This window comes from Chenopodium quinoa, unplaced genomic scaffold, assembly GCF_001683475.1.
Source record: "Chenopodium quinoa cultivar QQ74 unplaced genomic scaffold, ASM168347v1, whole genome shotgun sequence".
Taxonomy (NCBI): Eukaryota; Viridiplantae; Streptophyta; class Magnoliopsida; order Caryophyllales; family Amaranthaceae; genus Chenopodium; species Chenopodium quinoa.
In genome coordinates, this window is record NW_018743955.1 from 4,743,281 (window position 1) to 4,760,838 (window position 17,558).

The 17,558-nt window shown below is 36.0% G+C and overlaps 1 protein-coding gene and 2 non-coding genes across 3 annotated transcripts; 1 reads left to right on the top strand and 2 right to left on the bottom strand.

Annotated features, from left to right (window-relative positions):
• Positions 1-4,029: 4,029 nt before the first annotated feature.
• Positions 4,030-4,101, top strand: TRNAQ-UUG. The gene has a single exon. It is a non-coding gene; the product is annotated as a tRNA-Gln (tRNA).
• Positions 4,102-6,764: 2,663 nt separating this feature from the next.
• TRNAS-GCU lies at positions 6,765-6,846 on the bottom strand. Its single transcript has one exon. It is a non-coding gene; the product is annotated as a tRNA-Ser (tRNA).
• Positions 6,847-7,263: 417 nt separating this feature from the next.
• On the bottom strand, positions 7,264-15,277 carry LOC110689220 (thioredoxin-like 3-1, chloroplastic). The gene is made up of 5 exons (XM_021865947.1): positions 14,730-15,277; positions 14,448-14,522; positions 7,754-7,820; positions 7,630-7,647; positions 7,264-7,530 (listed from the first exon to the last, which is right to left on the bottom strand). Exons 1-5 carry the CDS (start codon positions 15,032-15,034, stop codon positions 7,432-7,434), a joined length of 564 nt encoding a protein of 187 aa, XP_021721639.1. The 5' UTR covers positions 15,035-15,277; the 3' UTR covers positions 7,264-7,431.
• Between the last annotated feature and the right edge of the window lie 2,281 nt (positions 15,278-17,558).

A 17,558-nucleotide genomic window follows, 5' to 3' on the forward strand; every position in this document is an offset into this window, starting at 1 on the left:
CGAACCGAAACACCGAACCGAATAAGGAATGTAATTCGATTTTTTGGGAGGGTGGTTCGGTTTCGGTGTCAAAAATAAAAAAAAATCGGTTTTCGGTTCGGTTTTGCTTCGGGAAATTGAAAAACCGAACAAAACCGAACCAAACCGAATTATAACCCAATCCTACAAAACCCCTGCCTGGCCCAAAAATAAATACCCTGATTCCTCTAATCCTCTCAGCCTTTCTCCACTCTTTCGTCCCCTCTCCTGTCTGACTGTCTCCTCTAAGTCTCCGACCACCGTCCAGTACACCAGGGCACCAGGCGACCACCGTCAACGGTCCACCTGCTTCTCTCTCTCCTATCTTCTCCTACTAATTAAGGTATGCACTATGCAATTTGCGAATTCAATTTGCGGTTTTAATTTGCTCTACTACTTCCTTTGCTAAAGTGCTAATCGTTGCTCTACTTACTTGCTTTCTCCTGTCTTCTCCTACTAAATACTAATCGTTGCTACTTGCTTAAATCGTTGCTACTGCATGTTCAATTGTGAATTGCGATTTTAATTTGCGATTTTAAATTGCGATTTTACTTGCTTAAATCATTGCTACTGCGATTTTAATTTGTGAATTGCGATTTTAGTTTGTGCTAATTTGTGGGAATTAATTTGTGGGAATTTTAGTTTGTACTAATTTGTGGGAATTTTAGTTTGCTTAATTTCTCTGCTACTGCATGTTCAATTTGTGGGAATTTTAGTTTGCTTAAAAATCGGTTTGGTTCGGTTTTTTATTCTGAAACCGAAATAAATATGATTCGGTTTCTAAAGTAAAGTAGTGCGGTGTGGTTTCTAAAATCAAGAAACCGAATTAAGGTGGTTCGGTTTTGGTTTGGGCCAAAAACCAAACCGAACACCGAATTTTCACCCCTAATGGTGTAGTAATGGTGTAGTGGTTAGCACTCTAGACTTTGAATCCAGCGACCTGGGTTCGACTCCCGGTAGGACCTTTTTACATCCTTTTTAGACTTTTTTTTCAATACAATGTGCAAAGCCATTTTTGCTTCACTTGATTAACATTTACATCCTTTTAGACTTTCTTTTTCAATATTATAAGCAAAGCCATTTTTGCTTCACTTAATTAACATTTACACCCTCCGTATTTTTTTAGTTATACCAGTTTGACTTTTATAATGTTCATGTGTTTCACTTTAACTAGCTATGATGATTTATACCTAAGAATACTAATTTAATATAAAATGTTTATCATTTTTATATATTGGTAATTGAAGACATTAAAAATTAAAATTATACATCGACAATCGTAAAAAGAAAAGTGTTGCAAATATATATATATATATATATATATATATATATATATATATATATATATATATATATATATATATATATAAACAAAGGAAGTATATTATAAAATATTAGTATTATGAATCTATACTTGTAGCTAATTAAGCACCATGTTACACATTTATCATCTTCTTTCATAATAATTGTAACAATTATTTGACTTTAGCATTATTCATATATTTACTTTGACTATATTTACATTTTATTAATATCTAAAAATCATATGTTGTCATGTAATTATTTTTGGACTAGTATTTATCAATTAACGGTTGACGACGTTTTGTGATAATGATTGGGCGGCGTGTCATTTGACTCAGCGTTCTTTAACAGGATATCTTGTGTTTCTAGGTTGCTTGCTTGTATCTTGGAAGACTAAGAAACAACCTGTTTCTTGGAAGACTAGAAATAACCTATCGTATCTCACTTTTCGGTCGAAGCCGAATATCGTTCTATGGCAGTTGCTACTTGTGAGTTGAAGTAGTTGAAGGCTTTGTTGCTTTCTCTTGGAGTTGTTCATTCGAAGTCTAAGCAATTGTATTGTGATAGTCAATCAGCCTTGAATATTGCTAAGAATCTAGTGTTTCATGTTCGTACGCAGCATATTGAGGTAGTTTGACATTTTGTTCGTGATGAGTTGTTGAAGGGTAATATTTCTACCTCCTATGTTTCTATGAATCATCAGTTGACAGATATTTTTAAGAAGACTCTTGGACGATAATAGTTTGGGTTTTTGCTACGTAAGTTGGGCATTCGTGATTTGCATGCTCCAACTAACTTGAGGAAGAGTATTAGAAGTCGGTTAGTTTTATACATACATATAAAAGCTAAGCTGTTTTCTCCAATATTTTTTTTTAGTTTAACATATACCAAGCTTTTTTTTACTTCTTTTGTTTAAAAAAAAAAACAATTTATGTTTCTTACGAATCTATTGACTATTACTAAAACAAAACATTGCTAACATCATCACTCCTCAAAACTATATACTTGTTTCTTTTTTATGAAATTTTTCTCCCGCCTAAAACCATTGATGATGTCATTTTTTTGTGATAAGTTTTTTTAATTTTTTTTACTATTTTGTGTGTGATACTTCGTAAACAAGCAATATTTTCAACAACTTTAATCTAGCACATCAAAGTACAGTAAATTGAATAGCAAATGTATTCCTTTCTTTTGATTTTAAATCATTCCCTCTCCTCCATTCCTTAACACTAATATTTAAACGTTCAGAAATTCCCTGAATATTCAAATTGTATTCCTTTCAATAAATCTACTTCCAATGAATTTATGACAAAATTGAAAAGATTTATTGTACTCAGTATATATGAGTTTTACACAATTTTTTTTTTTTTTTTTTGTTAAAAATGTATATTGCACGATGGATAATCTAGTTTATAATCTAGATTATTATTAAAACTCCAAGGTAAGGAGTGCTATGTTACCATGTGTCATTTTTTTTGTGTTATTGCGCCACATCATATTCCAAGCTTGCCACATAATTGAAGTGTAGTAATGTTTAGTTTTCTTGGAAAACTCTTCATTGGTTTAACCTTCATGTATTAATGTTTAATTAATTGAAAAACTCTTCACACGTATAACCACTACTCTATTTAAATTTCTTCTTATTAATAATTGCATAATAATACTCCCCCCGTCCCCGAAAGAATGACCCATTTGGCCTAATTTTAGTCCCAAAAAGAATGACCCATTATCATTAAAATACCCACTAATTTGCAACAATATTTGTGCAAAATTAGCTTCCCCATATAAAATTTTGTTTTTCCATATACTTTTATTACTATCTCTCTTTACTTTTTTTGTAAACCCCATGTAAATTTATTTTTCCAATTTACTTTTACTTCTTTTATTTAACTTTATTAATACCCGCGAAATCAACCCAAAAGGGTCGTTCTTTCGGGGACGGAGGGAGTATGATTTGATTGAAAACCTTTCCATATGTGTAACCATCCTATTTAAATTCCCCCTTGAAATCCTTAATAATTGCAAAATAATATTATTTGTACGGTAAGAAATAAATCATTACTCCATTTTTTGTGCATTGATAAAATTGTAGTTACAAAGTACGAGCAATAATTAGTATATATTGACATCAAAATTATAAAGATTTGATTTATCATTTGTTCTTGATTAACCAAAAAAAAAATGGTCAAACCAACTAGCTCACACAAACAACTAACTCCGTACTTAAGATCTCATCTAAAAAAAAAAAAAAACACACACACACACACTATTTAAGCTCTCGGTGTCAAACAAGGCCAAAATATAGTTTGATTAAAGTAATAAATTTATAATGAACCGAGGCATCACCCGGGCCAATAACTTTAGCTATAAATATTAATGGTCAAATGGTTGTGATTATTACAATAAAGAGGGAGTACATGAAATGATATTTTGTAACATTTAATTATACTATGTGCAACATTTACTAAAAACAATTGATATACATTATGTGCAATAAATATTTTCATTTATTTTCAGGTTGGTATCTCTCTATCTTAATGTTCATCACATACGTTATCATTTTTCATTTAACATTTACAAATAAATTCTGCCAAAATGTAATGTAAACTCATTTGTTACGAACATTATGACATAGTGTTAGTATAAGTAAAATACGTAGTACTCTACTTAAAGATAATGATGAATAATTGAATAATGTAAAATGTCAAAGGTTCTATGGTGTAGTGGTTAGCACTCTGGACTTTGAATCCAGCGACCTGGGTTCGACTCCCGGTAGGACCTTTTTATTTTTGTTGATTACTTACACAAACCGTGAAATATACGAAGTACTCGTATTATTTTTATTGTGACTTTTGAACAATTTATTTTTACCTGTTTTAATTCGGCCAAATCGCAGGAAAAAAAAATGTGTGAGTAGTGATTAGTGACTTTCATTAAAGTTGGTATGTTCTTAATGTTAATTAACACAATCTATAATATTATTAAAACTCAGAGGGACAACATGCTCACGACATGTGTCATTTATATGCCACATATGCACTACATATCATCCTATGTGTCATCCCTCTTCTCTTACCGTATTGAATTGTATTAATGTTTAGTCTCTTACAAAAACTCTTCATTGGTCTAACTTTAATTCTATATACATATATAATACAGTAGTGTTTAATTTAATTGAAAAACTTTCATATTGACCTCTTATTACATTTTCATTTAGTTATTAATATTGTTCAACATTAACTCTTCTAAATTAATTTAATCAAACTTATAATTTATAATGATCCGGAACATCGTCGGGTCAATAACTAGTTATAAAATGAATTAATAAATTAATACTATGTTTTTAGCTACTTGGTGATACATATATAAGCAACCAATTTATGATTTCCGAAACAAGCTTGTACTAAGGCTCAATAAAAGACGCATGTTAGGAAAAATTGTCCGGAATAATCCCACTTTTGGGCCGTCCGCCCAAAATAATCCCACCTTTGGGTTATTTTTAAATAATCCGACCTTTATAGTCAATCCGCCACCAATGGTCCCAAGTGACCTGTGACCGGTTGAGTAGGTAATTTATTTTTAATTAAGTTTAAATTTACACATGTCATCACGTGATTGGTCAAAAAATAATTTTTTATTTTAATTTTGTTTTGAGAAATGATTATTAATAATTAACATTAATAAATTATTTTTAATTTTTTTACAAAAAAAAAAAAAAAAAAAAAAAAAAAAAAAAAAAAAAAACTAAAATTAACCCCAGACCCTAGCCCCACCGCGACCTCAGCCACCGCGACCTCAACCACCTCGCCGCTTCTACCACCAGCCAGACAAGGCCTAGAGCAGCCAGCCTCGCTGCGCCGTTCTCCACTCAACGTTGGAAGGGCATAGGGTCGAAATCGGAGTGTGGGGAAGGGGAGGGACCGGAAAAGGGATCGGGGAAGAGGAAGGGGGCTGGGATCAGGACATAAAAGGGATGGGGATATGGGCCGAAATTGAGGCTTAGGAAGAAGATAGGGGCCGTAATCGGAGCGTAGGAAAAGCGAGGTTGCCGGAAAAGGGACTGGTGAGGGGAAGGAAGCTGGATCGGGACGGAAATGGGGTTTTGGAGGTGGTGGCTGGAGTCGCGGAGGGGCTGAGGTTGAGGCTGGAGTCGCGCTGGGGTTGGGGTTGGGTTTGGGTTAGGGCTGGACTCACGGTGGATGTAGGGTAGGGGCTAGACCCCGATGCCGGCGCTGGGGTTGGGTTCTGGTGGCCGGAGCTGCGGGGCTGGGGACACAAGCGGTGGCTTGGCCGTAGGGCTGGCAAACCCTGACCCGACACGAAAACCCGACCCGAACCTGACCCGAAGTTACTGAGAGAGACCCGAACCCGACCTGAACCAAACCCGAACAACCCGAATTCGACCCGATTTGACCCAAATTTCATATTTCGTAATAATATTAAGTTTTACACTATTTTTAATAGTTTCTAAGCATAACCCAAAATCGACCCGAAATCTGACCCGAACCCGACCTGCTGACCCGAATTGCCACCCCTACTTGGCCGCTTGGGCAGCTGTGGTGGGTTTTTTTTTTTGTTATTTTTTTTTTAATTTTTTCTTTAAAAAATATTAATTTTAATACTAATTTTTTGTTAAAAATTTATTTTATTTTATTTTATTTTTAAAACCAATCACAGACCGCCAAGTGTCAAGTAACTTGTTATAACAAGTTACATGACCGGTTGGGACCATTGGTGGCGGATTGGCTATAAAGGTCGGATTATTTTAAAATAATCCAAAGGTGGGATTATTTTGGGCGGACGGCCCAAAGGTGGAATTATTCCGGGCAATTTTTCCAAACTTTAAATTGTGACCAAATACATAAAAAAAATATAGTAATAAAAATAAAGAAATTTATTAGGCTCTTGAATAATATTTGTAAGTAGAGACAAGTCTAGTATAGACGCAGGGTAAATTAAAGAAAACTGGTGTTCTAGTTGAAGATTACTTTTTTTTTTTTTGTTATTTTTTCTTTAAAAAATATTAATTTTAATACTAATTTTTTGTTAAAAATTTATTTTATTTTATTTTATTTTTAAGACCAATCACAGGCCGCCAAGTGTCAAGTAACTTGTTATAACAAGTTACATGACCGGTTGGGACCATTGGTGGCGGATTGGGTATAAAGGTCGGATTATTTTAAAATAATCTAAAGGTGGGATTATTTTGGGCGGACGACCCAAAGGTGGAATTATTCCGGGCAATTTTTCCAAACATTAAATTGTGACCAAATACATAAAAAAAATACAGTAATAAAAATAAAGAAATTTATTAGGCTCTTGAATAATATTTGTAAGAGTTGAAGATTACTTTTTTGTGTCAAAATTTCAAAGACATATTCTGTAGTAAACATGGCATAACTACTTAATTAGTCGAATGCAAAAATTACAAAAATTTTGAAAAACGTCGCCTGAGAGATTCGAACTCTCGCGGGGAAACCCCATGTACTTAGCAGGCACACGCCTTAACCACTCGGCCAAAGCGACTTAATTGTTAAATAGTTAACGGTAAAAATATATATAGTAAAACCCCAAGCTAAAAAGATTTACCTATCTGCTTACTTTTAGAGCACAAATTGCAAGTTTTGTAACTAAGCAGATCTGCTCTAATTTTTTCTTGGTTATGCATTCATAACCAAACGATTAATAGTTAATACAATGTATAGATTAATTTATTACGTAGAACGAATGACAATAGACCGATACATGATCAATCCAACATCAAATACGACTTGAATCAATTGCCTAAGTCCGAAACCAATGCAACCTGCAAGTTTGTCACCTCTTTATTACTTTACCTTTATTCACTTCACGTTAAGCCTAGAATGAGTCTTTCACATGGACTGATATATAAGCTATAAGAACTTAATTGGACATAACCGAAATAGTAGTACACAGTTAGCAAAATCGAAAAGATAACTTTGGTTGTTTTTGATTTACTAGGGAAGAAATGTACTCTTTCAACTGACTCTATACAATATAGTGATGTACCAACAAAAATGAAGATTTACCGAGGTTGAAAAAACTGAAAAAAAAAAAAATTGGTAATTAAGATAAGAGAGGTCTGTAGATTTATATGAACTGCTGGATCATGTCCTTCACCTCTTCCAAAACTAACCAAGCTTTATGGCCACCAATTACTTCCGCTTTCATTTCTCCGTCTAGCCATAGCTGCAAACAAGAAAGCGAGGTTAGCATTTCAATACCTTAGAATCTTTAAACAGATTTACAAAACTATATGAAATATGAGAATAAGTTGATCGATCTCACCTGGATCGTGGGCATTTTCTGATGTTACATGCAAAATAGGGAATTGATGGTTAAAGGAAGTTAGAGAGAAATAAATGGATGTGACTGTAGAAATAAGCATGGATTATAGAGGAAATTGTCTCACTGAAATATTTCCGCGCTTGACTAGAGCTTGGGGCACATTGTTCACATCCACGTAGTAAAATTTGACCCTTCAAGAAAAACATGGAGACAATGGAGAGTTAATTATAAGAAGAAATATATTAAGAACTACAATATTCTATCTTGGCATTACTACATACATATGCATATAACCATAGGTATAAGAAACTTAGAAAGCTATACCCTTACACAGATATAAAGCTAAACCTACTGCATGACAGTTCTTATAGTTCAAAATTTATAACCATAACTGTTTGTAATCTTCTGATGAACATATAATATTGTTAGCATCTTCCAAGAGGAGGTTCAGGAAACCAAGTGGTGAGACAAATCAAACTCAATAACTCGAGGAATAGCCTAAGAATATTCAAATGGAAGAAGATGAAAGATTGAATTAATTACTGAATCACTCCTCCACCTCCTCCTCTTCTGCCTTAAAGCCATAATCCTATAAGTGGGGTTGGCTACATGAACCAACATGAGACTTTCCAGGAGGTCACCCATCCTGGTACTACTCTCAATCATTGTGGCACAAGCATATTGAATCACTACAGATGTAATTAACAAATTACTGAATCACTACAGATGTAATAAACAAATTACTGCAAGTTTATCGTGGATAAATTTTGTACAGGGTGTGTTCTTCCCAAAACAATTAACTCTACTAAAAAAACCAAGTGACTAAAGTAAGCATACTATTAGTTTGTTGCCGAGTTCTTAAGGCTCCCTACAAGCATATGAAGCATTGTTGAGCAAGGACAATTAAGGTTCAACACAAGACTCTTTAATAAGGCACAACTCAAAATCACATAGCAGAATGATGACAAAAAATTATGAGGATATAAATACTGAAATAGATGATGTTTTGAAGGGATAATGTTAGGAAATTAGGGTGCAATTGTGTTTGATTAATGCAGAACAAATCAATGAAAAATAAGAATTGAGAAAAACAATAAAGAAGATAAACAAACAACACAAGGATTTACGTGGTTCGGTCAAAATAGACCTACATCCACGGCTGCGGGATTCGAGAGCTTCTTCACTATAATGGAGAAAGAAACAAGAGAATAATACAAGGAGTTTTAAATCTAATGGCTCAAAAGGTATGATCTAATTGATCAACTAAAGAGTCCTTTTATAACACAAAGAAACCCTAATAAAACCCTAAGATTGTTTCCCCAAGTATACTCAAATAGCCGTCATAGAAAATATATAATTTTAGGAAATATTCCATAAATTATCCTAGAATAACCTAACTACCGAGCTATAACTCGGCAGCTAGCTCATGCCTGCCGCAAGTCCTCATAGGGCCGAGCTATAGCTCACTCGCATAGAGCTATAGCTCGCAGCCTCGTTGCAAATTTCCAGCTTCGTCAGGTTTTTGTAAAACGGTCATAACTTTCTCGTTTCTTATCGAAATTGGGCATATGACCTATCGTTGGAAAGCTCTTGAACCAAGCTATCACCTCCAACTTGAATCACCTCAAAATCAGTTGTAGTTTGAGAGATATAATCGTTCAAAGTCAGCCCTACTAGATTTCGAGTCACAATTTAACAATCTCCACCTTGACTTGAAATCGACCAAAAAACAAGGTAACTCCACCTTGAACCAAAAATCAAGAAGTAATGCTCATAATAAAACATAAAACCTCCACCTTAAACAAAACTCCATAAGCCTACTCACATTAGGCTATCACCAAACGGACATCTTCCATAACTTGTGAAACGGTGCGTCTCCGAACACAAAACCATCACATGGCCTAGATTGAGAGTATAATGTCCCGACGCAAAGCATGCTTATCAAAATTGACCAAACTCTCTTCAAACACTTCTTCATCTCAAAAAATCAAACTAAAAAAACTTAAGCAATTCTAGAAAAATAAAAATTACATCAAGAATTTCTAAATTGCAATTGTACTTAGTAAATCACAAAAGTACCAAATTGAGATAAGAAATAGCATAACTAGAACAAAATCTAATGCATAACCAAGATTGCTACTTTATTACAAACAAAAATCAAAAGCAATCTATCATAGACTCCATACCAAAAATCCACACGGTTTCTCGTTTTACCAAGAGATCTCAAAGGGGAACTTATCATGAAGAGATCGTAGAAACCGCAACCCCAAAGCTCGTAACCCTAAAGTGCATAATCATCATCATTGTCGGTATTGGCAATATTTGCGGATTTGTCCTCATTGGACTTCTCCTCATTCTTCTTCTTTAATTTCCTACACTCTGCTTTGATATGACCCTTCACATGACAATAGTTACAAACTTTTCCTTTACCAAAATTCTTATTACCACCATGAGCAACTAAAGCATTATTCAGATTTATTAACCAATTTATTGTCAATTAAATCTCTTTGAGTTAAGGCATCCTTAACATCCTCCAAACTCAAATCATCTCTACCATACAATAAAGTATCTCGAAAATGCTTATACGTAGGCGGTAAAGAACACATCAACCTAATAGTCATATCCTCATCATCGATCTCAACATCGATGTTTTGCAAATCCATAATAATAGAGAAGAATTCATCTAAATAAGACTTAAGCAGTTTACCTTCTTCTAGACGAAGATCATGAAGTCTAGATTTGAGTAGTAGACGATTGGTCACGCTCTTTGTCATATAAAGTGACTCCAACTTTAACCACAAACCCGCAGAAGTCGTCTCCTTGGCAACCTCTCTCAAAACATCATCAGAGAGACATAATTGAATTGCCAAAAGAGCCTTCAAATCGATCTCCTCCCACGTATCCACCGTCATGCCTGAAGGCTTGTTGGATACACCTTCAAGAGCCTTGTGACAGCCACTTTGAACTAAGATGGCTTTCATCTTCAATTGCCATAGGCCAAAGTTCACTTGCCTATCGAATTTCTCAATATCAAATTTCATTGGCAAAATTTAATCAAACTAATCTATAAACACCTAAACCTTAAGACCTTAAAACCTTGGCTCTAGTACCACTTGTTAGGAAATTAGGGTGTAATTGTGTTTGATTAATGCGGAACAAATCAATGAAAAATAAGAATTGAGAAAAACAATAAAGAAGATAAACAAACAACACAAGGATTTAAGTGGTTCGGTCAAAATAGACCTACATCCACGGGTGGGGGATTCGAGAGCTTCTTCACTATAATGGAGAAAGAAACAAGAGAATAATACAAGGAGTCTTAAATCTAATGGCTCAAAAGGTATGATCTAATTGATCAACTAAAGGTCCTTTTATAACACAAAGAAACCCTAATAAAACCCTAAGATTGTTTCCCCAAGTATACTCAAATAGCCGTCATAGAAAATATATAATTTTAGGAAATATTCCATAAATTATCCTAGAATAACCTAACTACCGAGCTATAACTCGGCAGCTAGCTCATGCCTGCCGCAAGTCCTCATAGGGCCGAGCTATAGCTCGCAGCCTCGTTGCAAATTTCCAGCTTCGTCAGGTTTTTGTAAAACGGTCATAACTTTCTCGTTTCTTATTGAAATTGGGCATATGACCTATCGTTGGAAAGCTCTTGAACCAAGCTATCACCTCCAACTTGAATCACCTCAAAATCAGTTGTAGTTTGAGATATATAATCGTTCAAAGTCAGCCCTACTAGATTTCGAGTCACAATTTAACAAATAAGATGGGCTTCTTCCATGAGGCACCATTTGGAAAGCAACACTAGGTGCAAGATTGTTGTTTCAAAGAAATATAATTTCGAAGGAAAGACTAAATGTGTATTTTCCAAAAAGTTTACCCATATTGAGAAAATTTGCAGAGTGAAGCAAGCCAAACAAAATCAGCCAGATAACTTTAGCCACTTGAATCAATTCAATTTCAAGCATGAAGCATTACATTTTTATGATGAAGACAATGCATATTATAAAAGCAAAAAGAGGTGACTAATAGACAGTGCTTGTACAATCATATGACTCGTCAAATTACTGGAAACAAAGTGGTTGCAAATTGAAGAAAACCAATAATGGAAAGAGTACGGTTCATCAAACTTCAAAAACGTTTTGAGAGGTTGAACTGTTGAAGCCATTGAATGTCATCTTACAATTGGCTACATGCCTTAAAGATTAAGGAAATGGGCAAGACAGGTAGCCGGGTAGGTGCATGTTAACTAAAAAAAAATATTGTCCCAGAAATTCTGGAAAAAGGCCATATATACTTCTATATACTTTATCAATAAGTAGTTGCTGACAATATGTGCAAGGAAAATTCTTGTTATAGCTTGATGTGGACAAACATCACCTGTCAAGCATCTTAGATTAGTTCGTACAGTTTGTTATGTACATGTTTCTTCTCAAAAAAGGAGCAGCTTTGACTCATCAGAGAGTCATCTTAGTTATAGCTCACAATCAAGAGGTTTTAAAATAGAATACTCAACTTCATAATGTAATAATTAATACAAGTAGAGATATCCAAGGTTGATGGTCATATAAAAGGTTGATGCAGGAATCCACAGAAGCTTAATGGGTAGTTTGATAGGAATTTGAAAATTAATCTGATGCATGTTGCAAGCTTGCCTTTGAGGTTTATGTATGACTTAAATTCCAGTTCAAATGGGTGACATAAAAAAGAATTCCGAGATAACAAGGTGAACTTCAGATATAGAGTTTTGTTCAAACAATAATATGATAAGCAGAGTTTTACAGTCCATAGGAGACACCCACTGGGCCACTGTAGAATTCATGGATTTTGGAAAGGCGAAAATTAGTTGCTTGATCAGGAGCTTAGGCAGAGTGTATTATGGATTACAATCGAAAATTACTAACATTCAAATGGACAATAAAACAGATATTATGGTAGCAAAAATTTTTTATTTGTCGGACCAAACATATGAAAGTGAAATATAAGTATTCAGGGATGATGAAGATGAGATAGAAGTCAAGTCAGTCAACTGTCAATACAATATCAACTTGCACATTGTTTAACCAAGGCACATACAAATGGAGAATTTGAGTTTAAAGACATAAAATGCAGAATGACAAGCAAACCTCTCAAAGGAGAGTGTTGAAAGATGAGATCTTTATCAGAAATTCCAAGTAGTTGCCAAACTACAAACAAGAGTGTTGACTCAAGGCAAAATAAAAGGTTCAGCGGCTTTAGCCTAAAAATGAAAAATGGTGATCTATGATCAACAAAGGTTACATAAACTTTGTAAATATTATATGAATGCCTTGCTGCTCTTTGAAGGATCCCTTAATTCTGTTTTCTAGAGTTATAACTGCAAGAGTGATCAAAGGTACGCAGCAGAATAATGATTAGACGATAGAACATCTGATACAGCTCACAGCCAAAGAAGATTTTCCATCATGGTGTTTCTATTTTCAGTCTGATACAGATGGGTGTTGGCTCAACTGAAACGAATAAGCTATCCTCATAAACACCCAAGTCCAATTAGCATCAGTTCCATTATGATGTTTCGATTTGACTGTGTTCCAACATTTAATGAAATTCAGGGGCCTAGGTACTGCTTTCTTTGAGCGAGAAATAAGTTGCAAGCTCATTTTTTAGATCAAGATACAAGTTTAAAACTAAAACATGGTTTTGATATCTTGTTATGTGAGTGGTGTTCCCTGAGGTTATACTTCGTAAAAATAAAAGTTTGAAATTATAAGAAGTCTACCTATAGGATTTTTAAGTACTGATTTAACTATAAAATTAGTATAACTATTGGAGATTAGTCCTACCAAAGTCTAATAAGACTCTACTTAAACTTATATGTGTTGAATATGAGAAACATATTGGATGTAATATATGTTACGTATTGCTACATGATTTTCTTCTTTTGAGTACTATTCCCTTTAAGAAAACGTTAATGAAAAAATTTTACACTAAATTTTGATGATCATTTATGGATGGAGTGAATCCTTCTAAAGAAGTAACTAAATAGAAGTTCATCACAACACACTAATGCATGCCCTAATAACAGCATATCGCATTTCCATAATTAAAAAATGATCACAAAACTTAAACTCAAGTTTAAAACTAATACATAGCTGGACTATATGACAGATTCTACTATTTATCCAATAACCTACTTTCACAGTAATGGCAAACCTTACTTTCATATGGGCAAACCTGCAGGGATTGATTGTGCAAGAAATGTCACAACAATGAGTATCCAAGGAGCCAGCAAAACAGCTTAATTAGGCATTCCAGTTAAGGCAGATGTAGCACCACATTCACTAGCAATGCTCAAATCAGGTAATAATATAAACTTTGGTACCGCCTTTATTGAACATAATTGTCCTCCCACTGCCCCTACCATACAGACATGAAGTTATCTACTTATCTGCTACAACTAACAATCCTTTTGTACAAGAAATTGTGGGTGTATGTCAATTTAACAAAGTCAGGAAACACAATACAGTTACAGAAACACTCTTAATTACGAGGTACAATAAAGTACGAATATAATTAAGCGTGCACGAATACGAAATTGCAGGAGTGCATGACCACCAAATAGGCTTTGATAGCAAGTAGGACAGCAAAACATCACTTATTGTTGATTCTGCAACAAGCAGACAAAACCATCCAAAAATGTATTCATAATTTCATATCATGTATGCAACCTTCCAAAAAAACACTGTTTAGCACGAAACTTAAGCAGGATTTTAACTTATCTAATAGAGAAATCTAAACTTCTTCTGAGTAAAATAGAAAAATCTTACTTGGTATCATATTCAGCAGCCATTTTTTCCAGTTTAGGCTTGAGATAAATGCATTTCCTGCACCAATTAGCCATCCTACCATCCAACAAAAAATTTAATCAAACATCCAAAAAAAACAGCATTAAAGTATGCTACTTTATTTATTTATTTATTTATTCTTACAAAAATTACTCCAAATCCCAGATTTTTAATAGAAAAATAAGTTGAAATAATGCAATCAAGCAAAACATAAATCTCCAAAAAAATTCAGACAAATTGATTTAAGAGTGGAAAATGACAAACCAATCAATGATAACGGGTTGAGAATTATCCTTAGCTTGCTGTAAAATCTGGTCAAGCTGATCACAATCTTTGATGGATTCCATTTCAACACTAGAAGGTCTCGAAAAATCTAGCCAACCAGCATGCGCCATAATCTCTCTTTTCTTCAAATTCCTATCATCTATGCTGTTTTTTTGGTCTTTTAATCCAAACCCAGAATTTTTTACAAGAAATAAGCACCACCCATTACTCCATTTTTGAGGAAATTGATCTTTTGGGTGTGAAAATCGGTAAAATATTTGAGAATTTGGAGCTAAAACAGACATAATAGTAATTTTTGAAATTGGGTTTTGAAGTCAATCTTGTTTGAAAGGTTGGTGTTAATGGGTTATCATAGTTTTAAGGTTGACTGACTGAGAGTAAAGCATGTAAAATGCTTCATTTACCAGTTAAAAGGGGATGCAAAATGAGGACTTTGGAATATCAATGGAGATTTTTGTGTGCTTTAATTATTGGCGTTTTGTCAAGAAATATAAAAATGAGTATAGGCTTATCCGGAATGTGAGTTGGAACTTTCAAGTGATATTGAATTAGGGATTTGTTAAACATCGCCCACAAATTACTACATAAAGCGCACAAAATTCACTTGGTTTCCCAAAATTGCCCTTGACCTTAAAAAAAAAAACACTCACACTCTCATCACTCACACTGTCGTCACTCACACTCTCAGTGCTCATCTTCTTTCAACCTCTCTAAAAAAAAAATTTCAAAATAACGGCAATGTCGAGGCGGCAAGGCAAGGAAGTGGCGGCGGCGGCGGAGGGAAGGATGTCCCAAGGAGGAAAGGTATATTTTGTTTAAAAAAAAAAAGGGGGAAACCGCCGTGAACGCGGTGGGGCGCCCTGGCTGGACGCCCAGCCAGCGGTGGTGGCGTCAGATGCAGACGCCGCCACCAGTTGGCTGGCGCCTGGGCTGGACGCCACCGCCACGGTTGTGGCGTTTATTCTAGGCGCCGCAGCCGTGGCTGTGGCGTCCAGCCCAGGCGCCAGCCAACTGGTGGCGGCGTCTGCATCTGGCGCCACCACCGCCGGCTGGGCGTCCAGCCAAGGCGCCCCCCCCCCCCCCAATTTTGTTTTGTTTTTTTTTTTTTTTTAATTTTTTTAAAAAATTGTTTTTAATTTTTTTTTTTTTTTTGTAATATAATTTTGAATTGTGTTTTATATTTTGTTGTTTATTTTTATAAATTTTTTCAATTTCGTTGTATTTTTTCTACGTTTATATTTTGTTTACAATTATTTGTATGTTTTTAGTTTATTTGATTTGCGATGATGATTATTTATCGTATAAATTTTTGTATGTTTATATATTTTAAAATTTTGTGTAGGGTCGTCATGGTGGGGGGAAGAATATAGAGCTTCTTAGTAGAAGTTATTCAGTGGAGAGGTCGGGGCATAGACATGTCAGATCCCGTGGTATTTCGGCCTCAGTTCGTAGAGAACGGATCCACCGTCGGGATGAGGATGACGATGACGATGATGATGCTGAGGAGGGTGACCAGGAGGAGGAGCAGGAGGAGGGCGCAGATGAGGATGAGGATGTGGACGATGGCAGTGGACCGTATGATGATTACGGTCCATTCAGTCAGAGGGTTGATGACATGTACGAGACGCATATGGTGGAGGTGCGTAAGGGTAGGGGTGGTAGGTTTGTTAGTAGATCTGGCACATCATCTGCGTCCACTGTATCTGGGGCAAGCAGGAAACGGTCGAGGGCGGGTAATGATTCTTGGGTTGTTAGGAGTGAGGTGCCCGGTGGGCCTGTTGACGGGAGTGTGATTCCTAGCTTTCTAGGACACATAGCTGCCCGTATTTGGGAGGACCAGGAGAGGCCTTCAGTTACGGGGTTGTTGAAATGTCATACCCGGGAAAAGACTTGTAGCTTTTTGCGTACATGGGCTGAGGCCTGGCCGGCGGAGAGCGAGATGTTCGAGCGACTGGAGGGCACTGGGGTGAAGCACATTCCTGCCACCATGCACGATAAGATTGACAGTACGCTGATCACGGCTTTCATTGAGCGATGGCAGCCGGATACAAACTCTTTTCACCTTCCGTTCGGTGAGATGACGATCATGTTACATGACGTCGAGGCCATTCTGGGGATTCGTGTTGAGGGTAAACGACTTTGTGCTGTGGCTGATGCGGATCAGGCAGATTCGCTGGCGGAGTTGTTGGCGGTGGACAGGGCTGCACTGTACACCGAGGCGCTAGGTGTTTGGGAACACAGAGGTGTGAAGATCGCATCCGTGTTGCAGCGGTGTTTGTACCCGAGTGCACGTAGGACGCCCGACGCACAGCTGAGTGCTTATGTTTTTCTACTCCTCGGATGTACCTTGTTTCCGGATAAGAGCGGCGGAAACAAGCTCAGGCCACGCGACATCGTAGAGGCGTGTGACCCCGACAGTGTAGGCCAGTTTTCCTGGGGATCGGCTACGTTGGCGTATTTGTATCGCCAACTAGGATTTGCGAGTCGGGCTGACGCGGCAGGTATCACTGGGTGTCTGACTCTATTGCAGACTTGGATATACGAGTACTTTCCTGCATTGCGACCACATCGTGACCCAGTTCCTATTGATGAGGGGATGCCGCGTGCTTGTGCGTGGAGTCCGCGCTCGGAGAAGAAGTCCGTTGACCGCCTCCGATCGATACGGTTATTGTTGGACAGGCTGTCCCCCTTAGAGGTAACGTTTATTTATAGAGTCTACATTTTATTATTTGCACATATTATATTCATGTTATTAAATTTTATATGTTGTAATTGTACAGGTGAACTGGATGCCTTTCGGCCCGAACC

Excerpts from the sequence above, each read along its gene's own strand:
- LOC110689220 (XM_021865947.1), bottom strand. The coding sequence starts at position 15,034 with ATGTCTGTTTTAGCTCCAAATTCTCAAATATTTTACCGATTTTCACAC. Across the intron at positions 14,523-14,729 it reads CAACCCGTTATCATTGATTG|GATGGCTAATTGGTGCAGGA; the intron begins GTTTGTCATTTT and ends GTTGGATGGTAG. Across the intron at positions 7,821-14,447 it reads GCTGCTGAATATGATACCAA|GGTCAAATTTTACTACGTGG; the intron begins GTAAGATTTTTC and ends TTTTTCTTGAAG.